General features: G+C 37.9%; 1 protein-coding gene across 1 annotated transcript; it reads right to left on the minus strand.

Moving 5' to 3' along the window:
* Positions 1-3998: 3998 nt before the first annotated feature.
* On the minus strand, positions 3999-7115 carry LOC113506077. Its single transcript, XM_026888938.1, has 2 exons — positions 4313-7115; positions 3999-4030 (listed from the first exon to the last, which is right to left on the minus strand). Exon 1 carries the CDS (start codon positions 5681-5683, stop codon positions 4355-4357), a length of 1329 nt encoding a protein of 442 aa, XP_026744739.1. The 5' UTR covers positions 5684-7115; the 3' UTR covers positions 3999-4030; positions 4313-4354.
* Between the last annotated feature and the right edge of the window lie 7544 nt (positions 7116-14659).

The following is a 14659-nucleotide window of genomic DNA, read 5'->3' on the forward strand; positions in this document are numbered from 1 at the left end:
TATCTTTTGGAAGGGATTAATTCTCGTAATTTTTCTAGAGTCTCATTTCGAATATACTCTACCTGTGTTTTAAGGCTCATGAACTCATCCGCGTATGATTTATTCGGGTGTATCATTTTACTGAATTCAGAATATTTTTGGACATTGAAAGAAAGATCGGTACTGATGCCTGTAAGGTTGAATATTTTAACTATTGACCATTTATCATGCTGTATAAACGCCTGACCTAACTTCACCGGGAGAATACCAGGGTTTTGATTAATCTTTACTGCTTGAAAGGCCTGGTTTGGGGGATGCTGGTTTGGAAGAGCCTGGTTCGTCGTTGTCCATATCACCAGGAGTAAACACCGCCTGTGGAGGACGTTTTATATTTTTAATTGGAACTTTTGTGTCCCTATCTTTAAGTTTTATTGGAACAATATTGCGTTCTATCTGTCCAGTTACGACAGCTTTTTGGAACCTAGGCTTGTCCTTGGCTTGTCTTTTGTTAACAGCTTTAGCAAAAATTGTTTGTCCTGATTCTAAAGCTGGTCCTGATTCGCCGCCTCGCTTATTTTTAATGTTTTCTTTTTGGGTTTTTAACTTTTCTGAAAGATATTTATAAAGTGATTAGGTTCTTTTCTTATGGTCTTTAATTAATTGTTGTTTGTAGGCTTTGTCAAATTCAGAGTCAAATGTGGAATTTAATTCGGTGTGACCAAATACAACTTCGAATGGTGATAAATCTGTAGCGCTGTGTATAGTATTATTGTAAGCCATAACGGAATATGTCATTACAGATGCTGCATCTGTAAATTTTCTTTCATATTTTGCCAATCGTTACAGTTCTATTATTGTGGAGTGAAAACGTTCTATCAATCCCATAGAATTCGGGTTATTGGGTGTACCTATGTGTAATTTAATTTTATATAAATCTGTCAGTTCTTTTAGCAATTCGTTGTTGAACTCAGTTCCAGGATCTGAACTTATTTTCTGAGGAATACCGTAAAAGGAAAAGTATTTCATAAGTGCTCTAACCACTTCTGGTGTTGACCGTGAAGGAATTTCTATGGCTTGTCCCAATTTACTGAAGGCGTCAATTAAGGTCAAATAGTATTTGGATTCTATCGTAAACAAATCGATAAAGATTTCTTGAAATGGTGCATTTTGCGTCTGTGTTAGTTGGAGTACCGGTTTGATAGGTCTTCTATCGTATTTAGAAGTTTTACATTGTTCACAGGAATTTATGATGGCGGAAACGGTTTCGTTCATATTTTGCCAATGATAAGTACGTCGGATTCGTTTGATAGTTTCTGTAATACCGCGGTGGCAGGTCTTGCCTTCATGTAGCTTAACCACAATAGCTCTTTGTTCCTGTTCATCCTCAATATAAACTACACGCTCAGTACATTCGTAGAAGTTAACCATATCCTTTTCAAATAACGAAACAATAATATTACTGAAATCTTTTCTATGTTCAGGATTCTCAAAGTAAATGAAGTATTTAGTTTTCGGCTTTATATAATTCTTTAAAAATTCTTTAATAAGTTCAAGGTTGTGTAGGGGCAGAAATACCTCCAATACTTTTTGTTTGTCCCTAGATATATCTTTCACCTGGGTTTCATTACGGAACCAGCTAAAAATAAGTATCTGGTTTGGCTTTGTATCTATTGCTTCGTTTAGGATAGGTATTCCGTGAGATTCAAGATCTTTAGCCGAATGAATTGTTTGAGTAGAAGTAGATTCAGATGGTATGGGATAATTTGATGGTTGTTCAACCGTATCTATGTCTGAAATCGTTATAGGACTAGCTGTCGCCGTTCTTTCGGAGTCAGATATTAAAATAGTCTTAGAGTCGTCAGTACTTCGTCGTTTTGAAATGTCAGTAATTTGTTTAGTCACGTCTTCCAAATAGCTTTGGAGTCTTTTTTCTTTCTCGTCTACGTTAACAACCATTGAGCTATCGTCGGGTTCATCGGCTCCTAATGCGTTAAGTTTAATGCGAGATAACGCGTCTGCGTTCACGTTCTGTTTCCCATTTTTATATATGACACAAAAGTCATACTCTTGCAAGCGCAAACGCCAACGTGTTAACTTGCTATTAGGTTCTTTAAGTTGGTATAGCCAAACTAACGGTCTGTGGTCAGTGTAAATGTCGAATTTATGTCCATATAAATACGGTCGGAAATGTTTCGTGGCCCATATGATTGCTAGCAACTCGCGTTCTATAGTACTATATCTTTTTTCGGTATCCGTCAAGGTCCTGCTGGCATAGGCTATCGGCTTGTCACCGCCTATAGGGCCTTGTGATAATACAGCGCCAATTGCTACTTCGGACGCGTCGGTTGTTAATACAAACGGTTTAGTCATGTCAGGGTATTGTAAGATTGGAGCATTAATAAGAAGTTCTTTACATTTTTCGAAAGATTCAGTATACTTTTGATCGATAACTACTTTCTTACCCTTTTTAAGACAGGCTGTCAATGGCTGCGTAATTTTGGAGAAGTCTTTGATAAACCGTCTATAGTAACCCACGAAGCCTAAGAATCGTTTTATTTCTGTCTGTGTCTGTGGCATGGGGTACTTGAGAACTGCTTGTATTTTGTCATTGTTAGGTCGAAGTCCGTCTTTAGTCAGTGTATGTCCTAAGTACTGCACTTCCCTACGTAAAAACTCGGACTTATCCAACTGGACCTTCAGATTCGTTTCACGAAGTCTGTCGAACACGGCACGTAACTTTTTAATATGCTCTACTAATCCGTTTGAATATATAAGTATATCGTCTAAATATACTAGGCAATGTATACCTTGCAACCCTCTTAACACGCTATCCATCGTGCGTTGGAAAGTCGCCGGTGCTGTTTTCAGGCCAAATGGCATACGGAGAAATTCGTAATGACCGTTTTGGGTTGAGAAAGCTGTTTTCTCAGTGTCAAAAATTTCAATTTGGTGGAAACCGGAAGCTAAATCTAACGTTGTAAAATAATTGCTTTTACCAAGTTTGTCAAGCAAGTCGCATATGTTGGGAAGTGGATACTTATCGTCGATCGTTATGTCATTGAGTCGGCGATAGTCTATAACCATTCTATATTTCACCTTACCGGAAGCATCTGCCTTTTTGGGAACCAAATGTACAGGGGCACTCCATGGCGAATGTGATTCCTGAATCACATTGTCCTTGAGGAGCTTTTCGACCTGACGTTTGATTTCCTCAGCTTGTGCTGGTGCTTGTCTGTATGGTTTAATATAAATCGGGTCTTCGTTTGTGGTCCTAATATGATGTTTTACCTGATTTGTAAAGGTCAAGGGCAACTCTTCACAATAAAATATATCCTTGTATTCTTCGCATAATTTATTTATTGCGTCACGTTCCTCGTGGTTTAAGTGGTCTAGTCGTAATTTCGATAAATTGTCTGTCAATAGTGAGTCAATCTCAACGTCTGTCAAGTCAGTTGTGGTATTTACTATACACTCATCATTATGGAATTCGGTAACCTTGAAAGGGGCTGTGATGGTCAGTTTCATTCCAAGGTCAGTTGTGTTCTGTATGACAGTGGAGGCAAAATAGTTCTCGCATTTAACTATTGCAGCTGGCATTCGGACACCATCCCGAAACTGCTTGTAATCTAAAACTGCAAGGCCATCTTTCTGATTCACAGGAAGTCTCACTCGATGTTCCATGCGCGGCGGATCTAACTGAAATTCAAGGTCAGCGTTATATACTATGGGGATGTTAACGCCGTTTGTTTTTAGTGTCTTGTCCTTCAAACATATGTCAGCGCTAAGTCGAGACATAAGGTCCATTCCAATCAGTCCATCATACCTACTGTCAACATTATATATATAAAATTTATGCTAGCCACTATCGTTAAAATCGAGAAAAGAGGAACGTTAACCACTTCATGATGAATACTAGAAGCATGTGTACTTGTGACTGTAAATGGTTCATATTGTTTTGATTCAGCGAAATATTCTTCAGCTTTTTCGGGGCTTATGAAGGACCTCGTGCTTCCTGTATCCAACATAAATTTACCATCTATATCGGGGATATTTTGACGACCTCCGTGGTCGAGTGGCGTACGCACCGGTTTCAAGGTGTCGCTAGCTCTGAGGTCCCGGGTTCGATCCCCGGTCGGGTCAATGTAAAAATTCACATTTCTACATTGTCTTGGGTCTGGGTGTTTGTGGTACCTTCGTTGTTTCTGAATTCCATAACACAAGTGCTTTAGCAACTTACTTTGGGTTCAGAACAATGTATGTGATGTTGTCTGCATAAAAAAAATATATATATATATATATATATATATATATATATATATATATATATATATATATATATAAGGGTGTCTTAAGTTAGCGTCATAATTAAGCTCAATCATTTCTGGTATGATTGGATCGAATTTATTTGAAAATTTTGCACATCATTTGAATCTTTGTTACTTTCAGTAGATTGCGGAATATCTACGTTTTCAGCGTATTCCGCGTCGGGGTACTGATCTGCACAACCATCGCTAGAATACATGTTTGTATAATCGTAGTCATAGTCGTTCGTCATATTATAATAAGTGTTATCATTGTAAGCATCGTTTGGATTATAATATTGTCGCTCGTCATCAGAATAAAGCTCATTTACAGGGAAACCTTGTTGTGGCTTCGCCGGTGCTGGGGCTGTTCTCATGGTCACGTCACGATCGTTCAAGAGAGCCTTGGGTGGCTGGTAGCCTGAAGGTTGAGGGTGTCTGTAACCAAACTGTCCCACCTGGGGTCTATAGCCAAATTGTTGAGGTTGTTTGGGGCCAAAGACAGGTGGTCTATACCCAAATTGAACCGGAGGCTTGTATCCAAACTGATTCAATGGAGGTCGGAAACCATTCTGCTGATTTGGCATATTTGGGCGCACAAAATTTTGATTAGGTATGCCGAATTTAAATTGAGGTTGATTTGCGAGAGGCCTGAAATTATTATTATATTGCAATGGAGGCTGTGTTAAAATAGGTTTCGGATTTGTTGAATTAAAAACAAAGCCTTTATCGCGTGATGGTAATAACGAACTTTGCGGACGGTGTTGCAACATCTTACTGCGTAAATTATATTGTTCCTGAAAGTTAACCTCTTCAAGCACATGTTTTAACGCCTCTTCCAATGAATCCGGGTTTTTAATTCGAACAATCCGTACCATATGTTCTGGTAAATTATACATGAAAACATTAAGCGAAGTATTGTTATAGATCACACGCTTAGCTTCTCTTAATGATAAAGAGCTATTCTGATTAACTTTCGACATTAATATCGCACGAATATCCTGTATACGACTGCAAAATTCTAAATATGACTCATTATGTTTAATTTTTAGGGTTTCCAACTCTATCGCTACGCACTCCTCACTCCTGGGATCGCCAAAATGTTGAATCAACAAAGATTTTAATTCATTATAAGTATCAAAGTCGCCCCTTTCACTTATAAGGGCTGCCGCTTTCCCCTTTAGTTTACTGGTAATTATTTGCATTAAAAATTCATTCCGCTCTACGGTTCCTTGATACCTTTCGATAACATATTTGCACTTTCGTAAAAATAAACTAAGTAAATTAGTTTCGCCGCTATATTCAGGAATTAATCTTAACACATCTCGGGGTATCGTTGTCTCCGGTAGAGGCACAGCTGCCACCGCCTCCGCCGTAGATAAAGGAATTTGACCTTGATTCATTTTTTTTTATTATATTTTAAAGTAAAATATAAAAGTACACGTTAAAGTTAATTAGAAAGAAATCAATGTAAAAATAAAATTAAAAGCAATTTGAGTTTCAAATTGCAAGGTTAAATTCTTAATCATATGAAAAACTTATAAAAGAAAATGTAGAATATTACTACTTTAATATAGTAAGGATATTATTCACTATAATCTTACTTGCTAGTTATTCAATTTAATTTCTATATTTTCGCTATTAAATTTTATAATATGTGAAAATTTTTCATATGATTTTTCAGATTCTATAAAAATTCACACTAGAAAAAGACAATGTTAAAATTTTATCAACACAAGAATACACGCAAGTTAAAATTCTATTAAAAAAAATGTGCTGGGAAATTGGGGAGGAAGTAGAAGGGTACTCACTGTCCAACCGCCTTATAAACTAGCACCATCTCTGCTCACCTGCGTTGTTTTACGCGATATCTAACTTATTTATTTGGTTCGAGGATTGCCTTGATAGAGCGCCGTACTGATGTTAAGTAAAAACAACTCTATGTATAGTGACCACTCGCGAAACACTTTTCTACGTGAGTTTTCCACTTTTCACAGCTTTACACACGCGAAACTTTCGCGAAGGCAACAACCAGCAATCCTACCGGCTGCGCCAGTTAGATTTCGGGAGCGGGAAATTGTCTTTTTAAAAATAGAAATAAAAATTAATATTTAAAGAGACGAAATAAGATTTTATTATTTACGACCCGAGCTCACAGAGTTTGATGTAAGACTGCTTAATTAAAACATATTTATTAATTAATTCTAATACAATAGAAACTTAAGACTATCTTACGGACTATAGTTACAATAACAAGTCGCCCGGGCGGGTCGACTGATAAGAAAAGTGCTGCGTTGGGCTCTACCGCAGCGTGAGAGCTTAAGGCTCTGCTACATTGATGGGTTAGGAATATAACTAGTTATTATTCGAAGTATGTTTTTATTGTAACTACCCACTTGTCTATCGGTTTCGAGTACCGATTAAATATCTGTCGACTACTGGTACAACAATTTAACATCTTTTATTATTGCATTATGTTATCATTGTAGGTATTTATTATTTTGAAATGAATGTGTTTTTATCGTTAGTAATTAGTTAAATACAGTATCAGATGCCGTCGCTTAAAATTGAAAGGATGATTGTTTCATTCTAGAACAAAACGGTTGATTGTATATTGTGTTTGATCGTATATTACATATTTTAAGCGATAAGGTGTTGATTAATGGGCTGACTTATTTCACTAATTAAGGTACCATTGCGTACGGAGGGAAAATAGTCGGAACGGATGATGCCGGTTTATGACTAGAAGTATTATGATGAATGATGATGGAAGCTAAGGCTGGTCAGAACAGATGATGCTCGTTCATGACTAAAAGTGTTACGATGAATGTTGTTGGTCAGAACGGATGATGCCGGTTTATGACTAGAAGTATTATGATGAATGATGATGGAAGCTAAGGCTGGCCAGAACGGATGATGCCCGTTCATGACTAAAAGTGTTACGATGAATTTTGTTGGTCAGAACGAATGATGCCCGATCATGGCCCGAAGTATTGTATTGTGTTGATGAGTGTTCATGGAAGCTTTCATAAAGTTGTTTTCTGAAGTTTTAGAACGGAGGGTGCCTGTTATGTGACCTTATTTGTTACTTACAGGTAACAATGGCAAACCTAACGTTAGAAAAATTTGAGTGCGAGGGTGAGGTGACATCGGTGTGCTTAAGATGGGAACGATGGAAAAGAAGCTTGTACGTATACCTAGAAGCTGCAAATGTTACTTCACCTAGTCAGAAGCGAGCAAGTCTTTTACATTGGGGTGGGCCAGAATTACAAGAAATATTTTATAACGTTCCTGACGAAGATGCAACGAATACCTCAGAAGCTGAAACAGATGTCTTTAAAATGGCAATTAAGAAACTGGATGAGTATTTTGCACCCAAACAGAGTAAAAGATTTGAAAGGCACGTGTTTAGATTAATTAAGCAGGAAGAAAACGAGAAGTTCGAAAAATTCGTTGTCCGCTTGCGGCAACAAGCTGCTAAATGTCAATTCGTTGATTTAGACGACCAGCTCCTGGACCAGATTACTGACAGATGCAGTTCAGAAGAACTAAGGAAGAAAATCTTAAAAAATTGAGATAAAATGACTCTTGAAGATGTTATAGCTGAAGCAAATGCTTTAGAAATAATAAACAGACAATTAGGAGACTTTATTCAAAAACAGAACCGGAATCAAGACGTAAATCAACTGGAAAGTAGCAGCAAGAATAAAAACCAAAGAGGGAAAAGAGAATGTTTTCGATATGGCGGGTGGAATCACTTAGCATACGATGAGAAAGGTCCAGCAAGGGGAAATAAGTGTACAAAATGTGAAAGAATTGGACATTTCAAACTGCAGTGCAAGACAAACCTACTAAAAAGGAAACGGACAGAAGACACAAAACAAACACTCAATAAAGATACGAAGAAATTCAAGAGACCGAGAAAAGATACTAACAACATAGACGACCAAAAAAAAAAAGCAATTCAGATGAAGAAATTGACTACGTGTTAAACATGAACAACGATAATACTGTTCTCTGTAAAATAGGAGGCGTGGAAATCGACATGTTGATTGATTCCGGCTGCAAGTACAATTTGATTACAAGTAAATCTTGGACTGTTTTGAAGAGAAATAAGATAAAACTAATTGAACTAACGCGAAATCTAAACAAAAGATTTTATGCATATGGATCCGATTCTCCTCTAAAGTTGTTAGGAGCTTTTAAATCTTCAATAGAACTTGCAGGAAAAACTCAACAATCAATATTCTACGTAGTTGAAAATGGCACTAGAAATTGATTAGGGAAAGTGACAGCCTTGGCATTAGGAGTATTAAGAATTGGTGTACCAGTAAATGAGATACGTAATAACGTATTTCCAAAATTTAAAAATGTCCTTATGCACATTCCGATAGACGATAAAGTAAAACCAATTGCACAGCCTTATAGACGTATACCCATTCCCCTAGAAGGTAAAGTTAATGCGAAGATAAATGAACTTCTTAAAAAAGACATAATTGAAAAAGTTGATGGCCCTTCAGAATGGATATCGCCTATAGTTCCCATATTGAAAGAAAATGGCAATATGTATAGATATGCGACGAGCAAATTCAGCAATAAAACACGAGAACCACCCGCTACCAACGATGGATCAGTTGCTACCGAAAATAAGAGATGCGGTTATTTTTAGTAAATTGGATATTGGTGATGCTTTCCACCAATTGGAACTTCACCCAGATTCCAGATCCATCACAACGTTCATTTCCGCGAAAGGTCTTTACCGGTACAAAAGAATGATTTTTGGTATTTCTTGTGCCTCGGAAATATTTCAGAAAACTCTTGAGCGCATTCTCTTACCTTGTAAAGGCGTTATTAACTTCATTGATGACATCTTAGTGTACGGAAAAAACCGAAAAGAACATGATGTCAGACTTGAAAAAGTCACTGAAGTTTTAGAAGCCAACAATATCATATTAAGACATGAAAAATGTATTCTTGGTAGAAACGAAGTAGAATTCTTAGGCCACAAACTTTCTGAGCAGGGTATAAGACCATTAGATAAATACCTGAGTACCATTGGGAACTTTAGGGCTCCCACAACTGTTTCGGAATTACAAAGCTTTATGGGCTTGATAAATTACGTAGGCAAATGGATCCCTAACCTAGCTACAAAAACAGAACCCCTTAAACAATTGCTCCGCAAGAAATTTGGTAGAAATGCGGATATACGCGAGTTGTGGGGAGAGAGTCAGCAAGCTTCTTTTAACTCTTTAAAAGTTGACCTTGCTGACATATCTGATTTGGGCTATTATAATGTACACGATAGAACACTTGTATTTGCCGATGCAAGTCCGGTTGCTTTAGGTGCTGCTCTAGTACAGGAAAATGATACCGGACCACGGGTTATTGCATTTGGAAATAAAACCCTTACTGATTGCGACCGCCGCTATTGTCAAACGGAAAAAGAGGCATTAGCACTGGTATGGGCGGTAGAACACTTCCACATGTTTCTCTACGGAAATGAATTCGACTTGGTGACTGATCACAAGCCTCTGGAAGTGATATTAAGTCTAAAGTTAAAACCGTGTGCGAGAATCGAAAGATGGATGCTCCGGTTACAATCATACCAGTATAGGGTTATTTGTTGGCCAGGGAAAAACCACATTGCGGATCCTCTTTCTAGACTATGTAAACTCACCCGAGAAAATAGTGCCCCAAATGTCGATTATGTATATAACATAATCGAGCATGTTAGACCCATAGCGGTATCATTGAGCGATATTGAGCGTTGTTCCAATGAAGACCTAGAAATTCAAAAAGTTAAAGAAGGCGTTCATGAGCGCAAGTGGGATGCAGCGGTAAAATGTTACAAGCTGATTGAAAATGAACTCTGCTTTCACGAAGGAATTCTACTCAGAGGAACTAAAATCGTCATACCAAAAGCATTGCGAAACAGAGTACTATCAGCGGCGCATGAGGGACACCCAGGTATTGTGGCAATGAAAGCGAGACTCCGAACAAAAGTGTGGTGGCCTAGATACGACCAAGATGTGGAGAATCGTTAGTCGATTATCTGACTATGTACAATAATACCCCAGTAACAGGAAAAACACCAGCAGAGTTGTTCTTCCAGAGAAAATTAGGAATAAAATACCTATGATCGACGACGTTGAGCATAGGAGTGATGACATGGACTTACGAGACAAGGACAGAGAACAGAAGGAAAGAGGGAGAGAGTATGCGGACAGAAGAAGAAAAGCACAAAATATTGATCTAGAACCAGGTGAGAAAGTATACATCAAAGATATGAATAAAGCAAATAAACTTAGTACGAAATTTGAACCAACAATTAAATCATAGATTCATTATAAAATACAAATATTAACGAATTTTAAAGGTTATCGTACGATGTGACGTCACTTGTTTACCACAGTCTATAAAAGCTGACGCTCCGCCTTTCTCAGCACATTCGATCCCGAGCCGTCGCACCGAGCGGACCTAAGTTAAGTATATTTACAGAACTTATTGTATTGTGAATGTGATTATGTTATTGAAGGATTATGCGTGGTTGTGGTATTTAAACGAAATATTTAGTTTAATCAACTTATCTATCTATAGAGACATCAATTTTCTTACAAGTTTAAATAAGGAAGGAGACAGCGCCACGAGTGTCAAAAATAGGAACTATAAAAAATGGTTGCGTTCCATTACAACAATTCTAACACCCTCCCTTGGAACGCAACCCCATTTTTGTTGCACAATAAAAATGTTTATCACTAGTAGTACCCTTAGTTAAGTTATCTGCTATCATTTCTGCACCCTTAGCATACAAAAACTTTATTTTTAAATTATTAACATGACTCTTAAGAAAATGGTAACGGATATCTATATGTTTAGATCGTGGCAAATAACAATCATTTGTAGTTAGCTTAATTGCACTCTGGTTGTCACTGAAGATGATAAGAGGGTTCTTTAGCTGCTGCCCGAGCTCGCCGTGAAGCTGCTGCAGCCACAGCGCCTCCTGCGCAGCGGAGCACATCGCCATGTACTCCGCTTCAGCGGTCGACAGGGCGACGGTCTGCTGCTTGTGTGACCGCCACGATATAGCTCCACCCTGTAACAGAAATACATAACCGGTGCACGACTTTCTGTCGCGCACATCACTGGCCCAGTCAGCGTCACAATATCCCATTATCTCTTCATTACCATCTTTGGTGTATATCAACTTCATATCTTTTGTTCCCTGCAGATATCTTAAAATTCTTTTTACTGCAGACCAGTGTTCAGTGCTTGGGTATTTGTTAAATCTGCTAAGTGTGTTGACAGCAAAACATATATCTGGACGTGTGACTTGAGCCACATAGAGTAGACATCCAATTGCTTGTTGGTAGGGACCTTCAAACTTCTCTTCTTTCTCATTTTTATGAAACTTCATACCAACCTCAAATGGTGTTTTCACGGGTTTAGAGTCAGACATTCTGAAGCGTGCTAAGATTTCTTTGATATATTTTTCCTGATCTATATGTATTTTCTGCCCATCTTTGATAATGCGCAAACCCAAACATTCACTTGCCGTGCCCATATCTTTCATTTCAAAGTGCTCTTTTAATTTTTCCTTCAAAAGAATTTTAATAGAATTTTGAGCAGTAAATAATATTAAATCATCTACCCAGACAGCTATAAAAGTATTTTTCTCAGCATTATAGTAGACACAGGGATCTGTTTTAGATTGTAGCATTCCTAACTCATGTAAAACATTCTTTAGTTTGGTGTTCCACAATCTGCTGGCTTGTTTGAGGCCATATATAGATTTATGTAGCTTGCACACCTGAGATCCTTGTTTAAACTGTGCTGGTTGCTGCATGTAAATTTCTTTATCAATTTCCCCCTGCAAAAAGGCAGATACAGCGTCCATTTGGTCTATTTGTAGGTCATATTTGGCTGCCAGGGCAAATAAATAACGGATAGTTGTATATCTGACAACTGGTGAGTAAGTTTCTTCATAGTCAGCACCCCTCCTTTGAGCATAGCCCTTTATTACCAGCCTTGCCTTGTAGCGGACAACATTTCCCTGCTGGTTAGTCTTTGTTTTAAATACCCATTTACAAGGTAAAGCCCTTTTGCCCGGTGGAAGGTCTGTTAAACTCCATGTTTTGTTTTTAATTAATGAACTATACTCCTCATGCATGGCAGTTTTCCATTCAGCAGCATGTGCTGATGACAATGCTTCTTCGACAGTCTCTGGATCAGTCAGTTCAGTAAAGAAACACATAAAACTTTCCTTATTTTCATAATGACGTGGCCGGAGGGACCTCGTTGTTACATTGGTGTCATAGTTTTGCTTCACATAACTAGGCGGATGGAAAGTTTCATCTAGTTCACCATAATCTGTGTCATATTCACTTGAGTCTTCATCTTTACTTGTTTCCATGTTCAATTCTCTATTCCAAGACTCCTGAGTGTGTATTTCCTGATTACGGGCGGTAGATGCACTTCCAGGTTTCTCATGTTTAGCAGGTGCAGCAGCGCTGTCACTGACAGACTGATTCCCCTTATCTGTAACTTCACCACTTGGAATGGGTAGACCGACATTGTGATTGTACTTTTCAAAGAAAGCGACATCTCTGCTCTTTATTACTTTATGTGTTACAGGGTCCATTAGACGATATCCTTTGGTATTTTCACAATAACCTACCATTATCATTTTTTATCCCATTTTTTGCGTTTTTGACTTGGTACATGTGCCATAGCAACAGAGCCGAATATTTTCATATGGGATAGATTAGGTTTTTTTCCCGTCCATAACTCATATGGTGTTTTGCCTTCAATTGACTTGGTGGGCGATCTGTTAATAATATATGCAGCAGTTGCCAAAGCCTCAGCCCATAATCTTTTATCCAAGTTGGCATAAAACAGCATACATCTGGCGCGTTCCACTAGCGTCCTGTTCATCCGCTCTGCCATGCCATTGTGCTCCGGAGTATATGGAGTGGATGTCTGGTGAACAATACCATGTTTAGATAAAAAGTTTTCAAAATTGTAGTTGCAGTATTCTTTACCATTATCAGTACGTAGTATTTTAATCTTATGATTCAATTCATTCTCTACTCTGGTTTTAAAATCTTTAAAGGTCTCTAGAACATTCATTTTATCTTTGAGAAAATACACATGTATCATTCGAGTGAAATCATCAGTGAAAGTTATAAAATATTTCATACCTCCATATGACAGACTCTCCATAGGGCCGCATAAGTCTGAATGTATCAGCTCAAGGGGTCTTACTGCTCTTGAGCCTACATTTTTAAACGGCATCCTGCTATGCTTTCCTTCGAAACAATGAATACATGAAATTTCATTATTACCTTTTTCCGGAGTCAAAGTCACACCATCTACACAGTTTGGCAATTTTCTTATGTCTGATACATTCAAGTGTCCCATTCGCAGATGCCACAAATAAGCGTCATTAGAATTCCCTGGACTTGATGTCAGATGAACCATTTCTTGACCAGGGTTTATGATATATAAGTTGTTGTTCAATACTGCAGTACATATTACTTCTCCTACATAATTCTGGATATTACATCCTTTATTGTTAAACAAAACTTTGTATCCACTCTTCACAATAGTGCTGACAGAAAGGAGATTTGCAGCTAGCCCGGGGACAAACAAAACATTCTTGACTTGTATTTTATCTTTCTGATTTATAGGTATATCAACATAACCGACTCCTTTTACAGCTAGTGGCTCCCTATTTGCAACTGTAACACTCTTTACGGATGGCTCTGTGAGATTGTACAACCAATCATCTCTGCTTGTCATGTGCATGGATGCACCGGAGTCTATTAGCCATTTATCACACACATTTTGTTCAACAGTTGCTGAAAATGCAGCTACATAACTGGAGCTTTCTTCTTTACTTGATGCCCCCTTTGATTGTCTACAGAACTTGGCAAAATGACCATACTTGTTGCATTTAAAACATCTTGGCCCCTTCGGTTTACTCGATGGAATAAAATTTTTGTTGTTAAAAGTTTTCTTTGACTTAGTGAAGAAAACAGCAGACTTTGAGGTGTTAACTTCTTGAATAAGCTTGGTCTTAACTGAGTCTGCATTAATTTTGATACCCGAGCTCTCAAGCCCCATAATCATGGGTTTATATTCATCTGGTAATCCGGCCAGCATCAATGTCCCGAGCCACTCATCATCGACATTGAATCCTATATTACGTAGTTTATGAGCAGTATTCATGATTTTACTTACATACTCCTCAACACTAATGCAAGATTCCAGAGTCGTATTAATTAAGTCTTTGAGTAGGCCAACTCTTCGCGTAAGTCCATTGTCGTCAAAGGCTTGGTGTAAATTATGCCACACTTCCTTCGCCGTTGTACAGTCCTGGA

The sequence above is a fragment of the Trichoplusia ni genome, chromosome 28 (assembly GCF_003590095.1).
Source record: "Trichoplusia ni isolate ovarian cell line Hi5 chromosome 28, tn1, whole genome shotgun sequence".
Taxonomy (NCBI): Eukaryota; Metazoa; Arthropoda; class Insecta; order Lepidoptera; family Noctuidae; genus Trichoplusia; species Trichoplusia ni.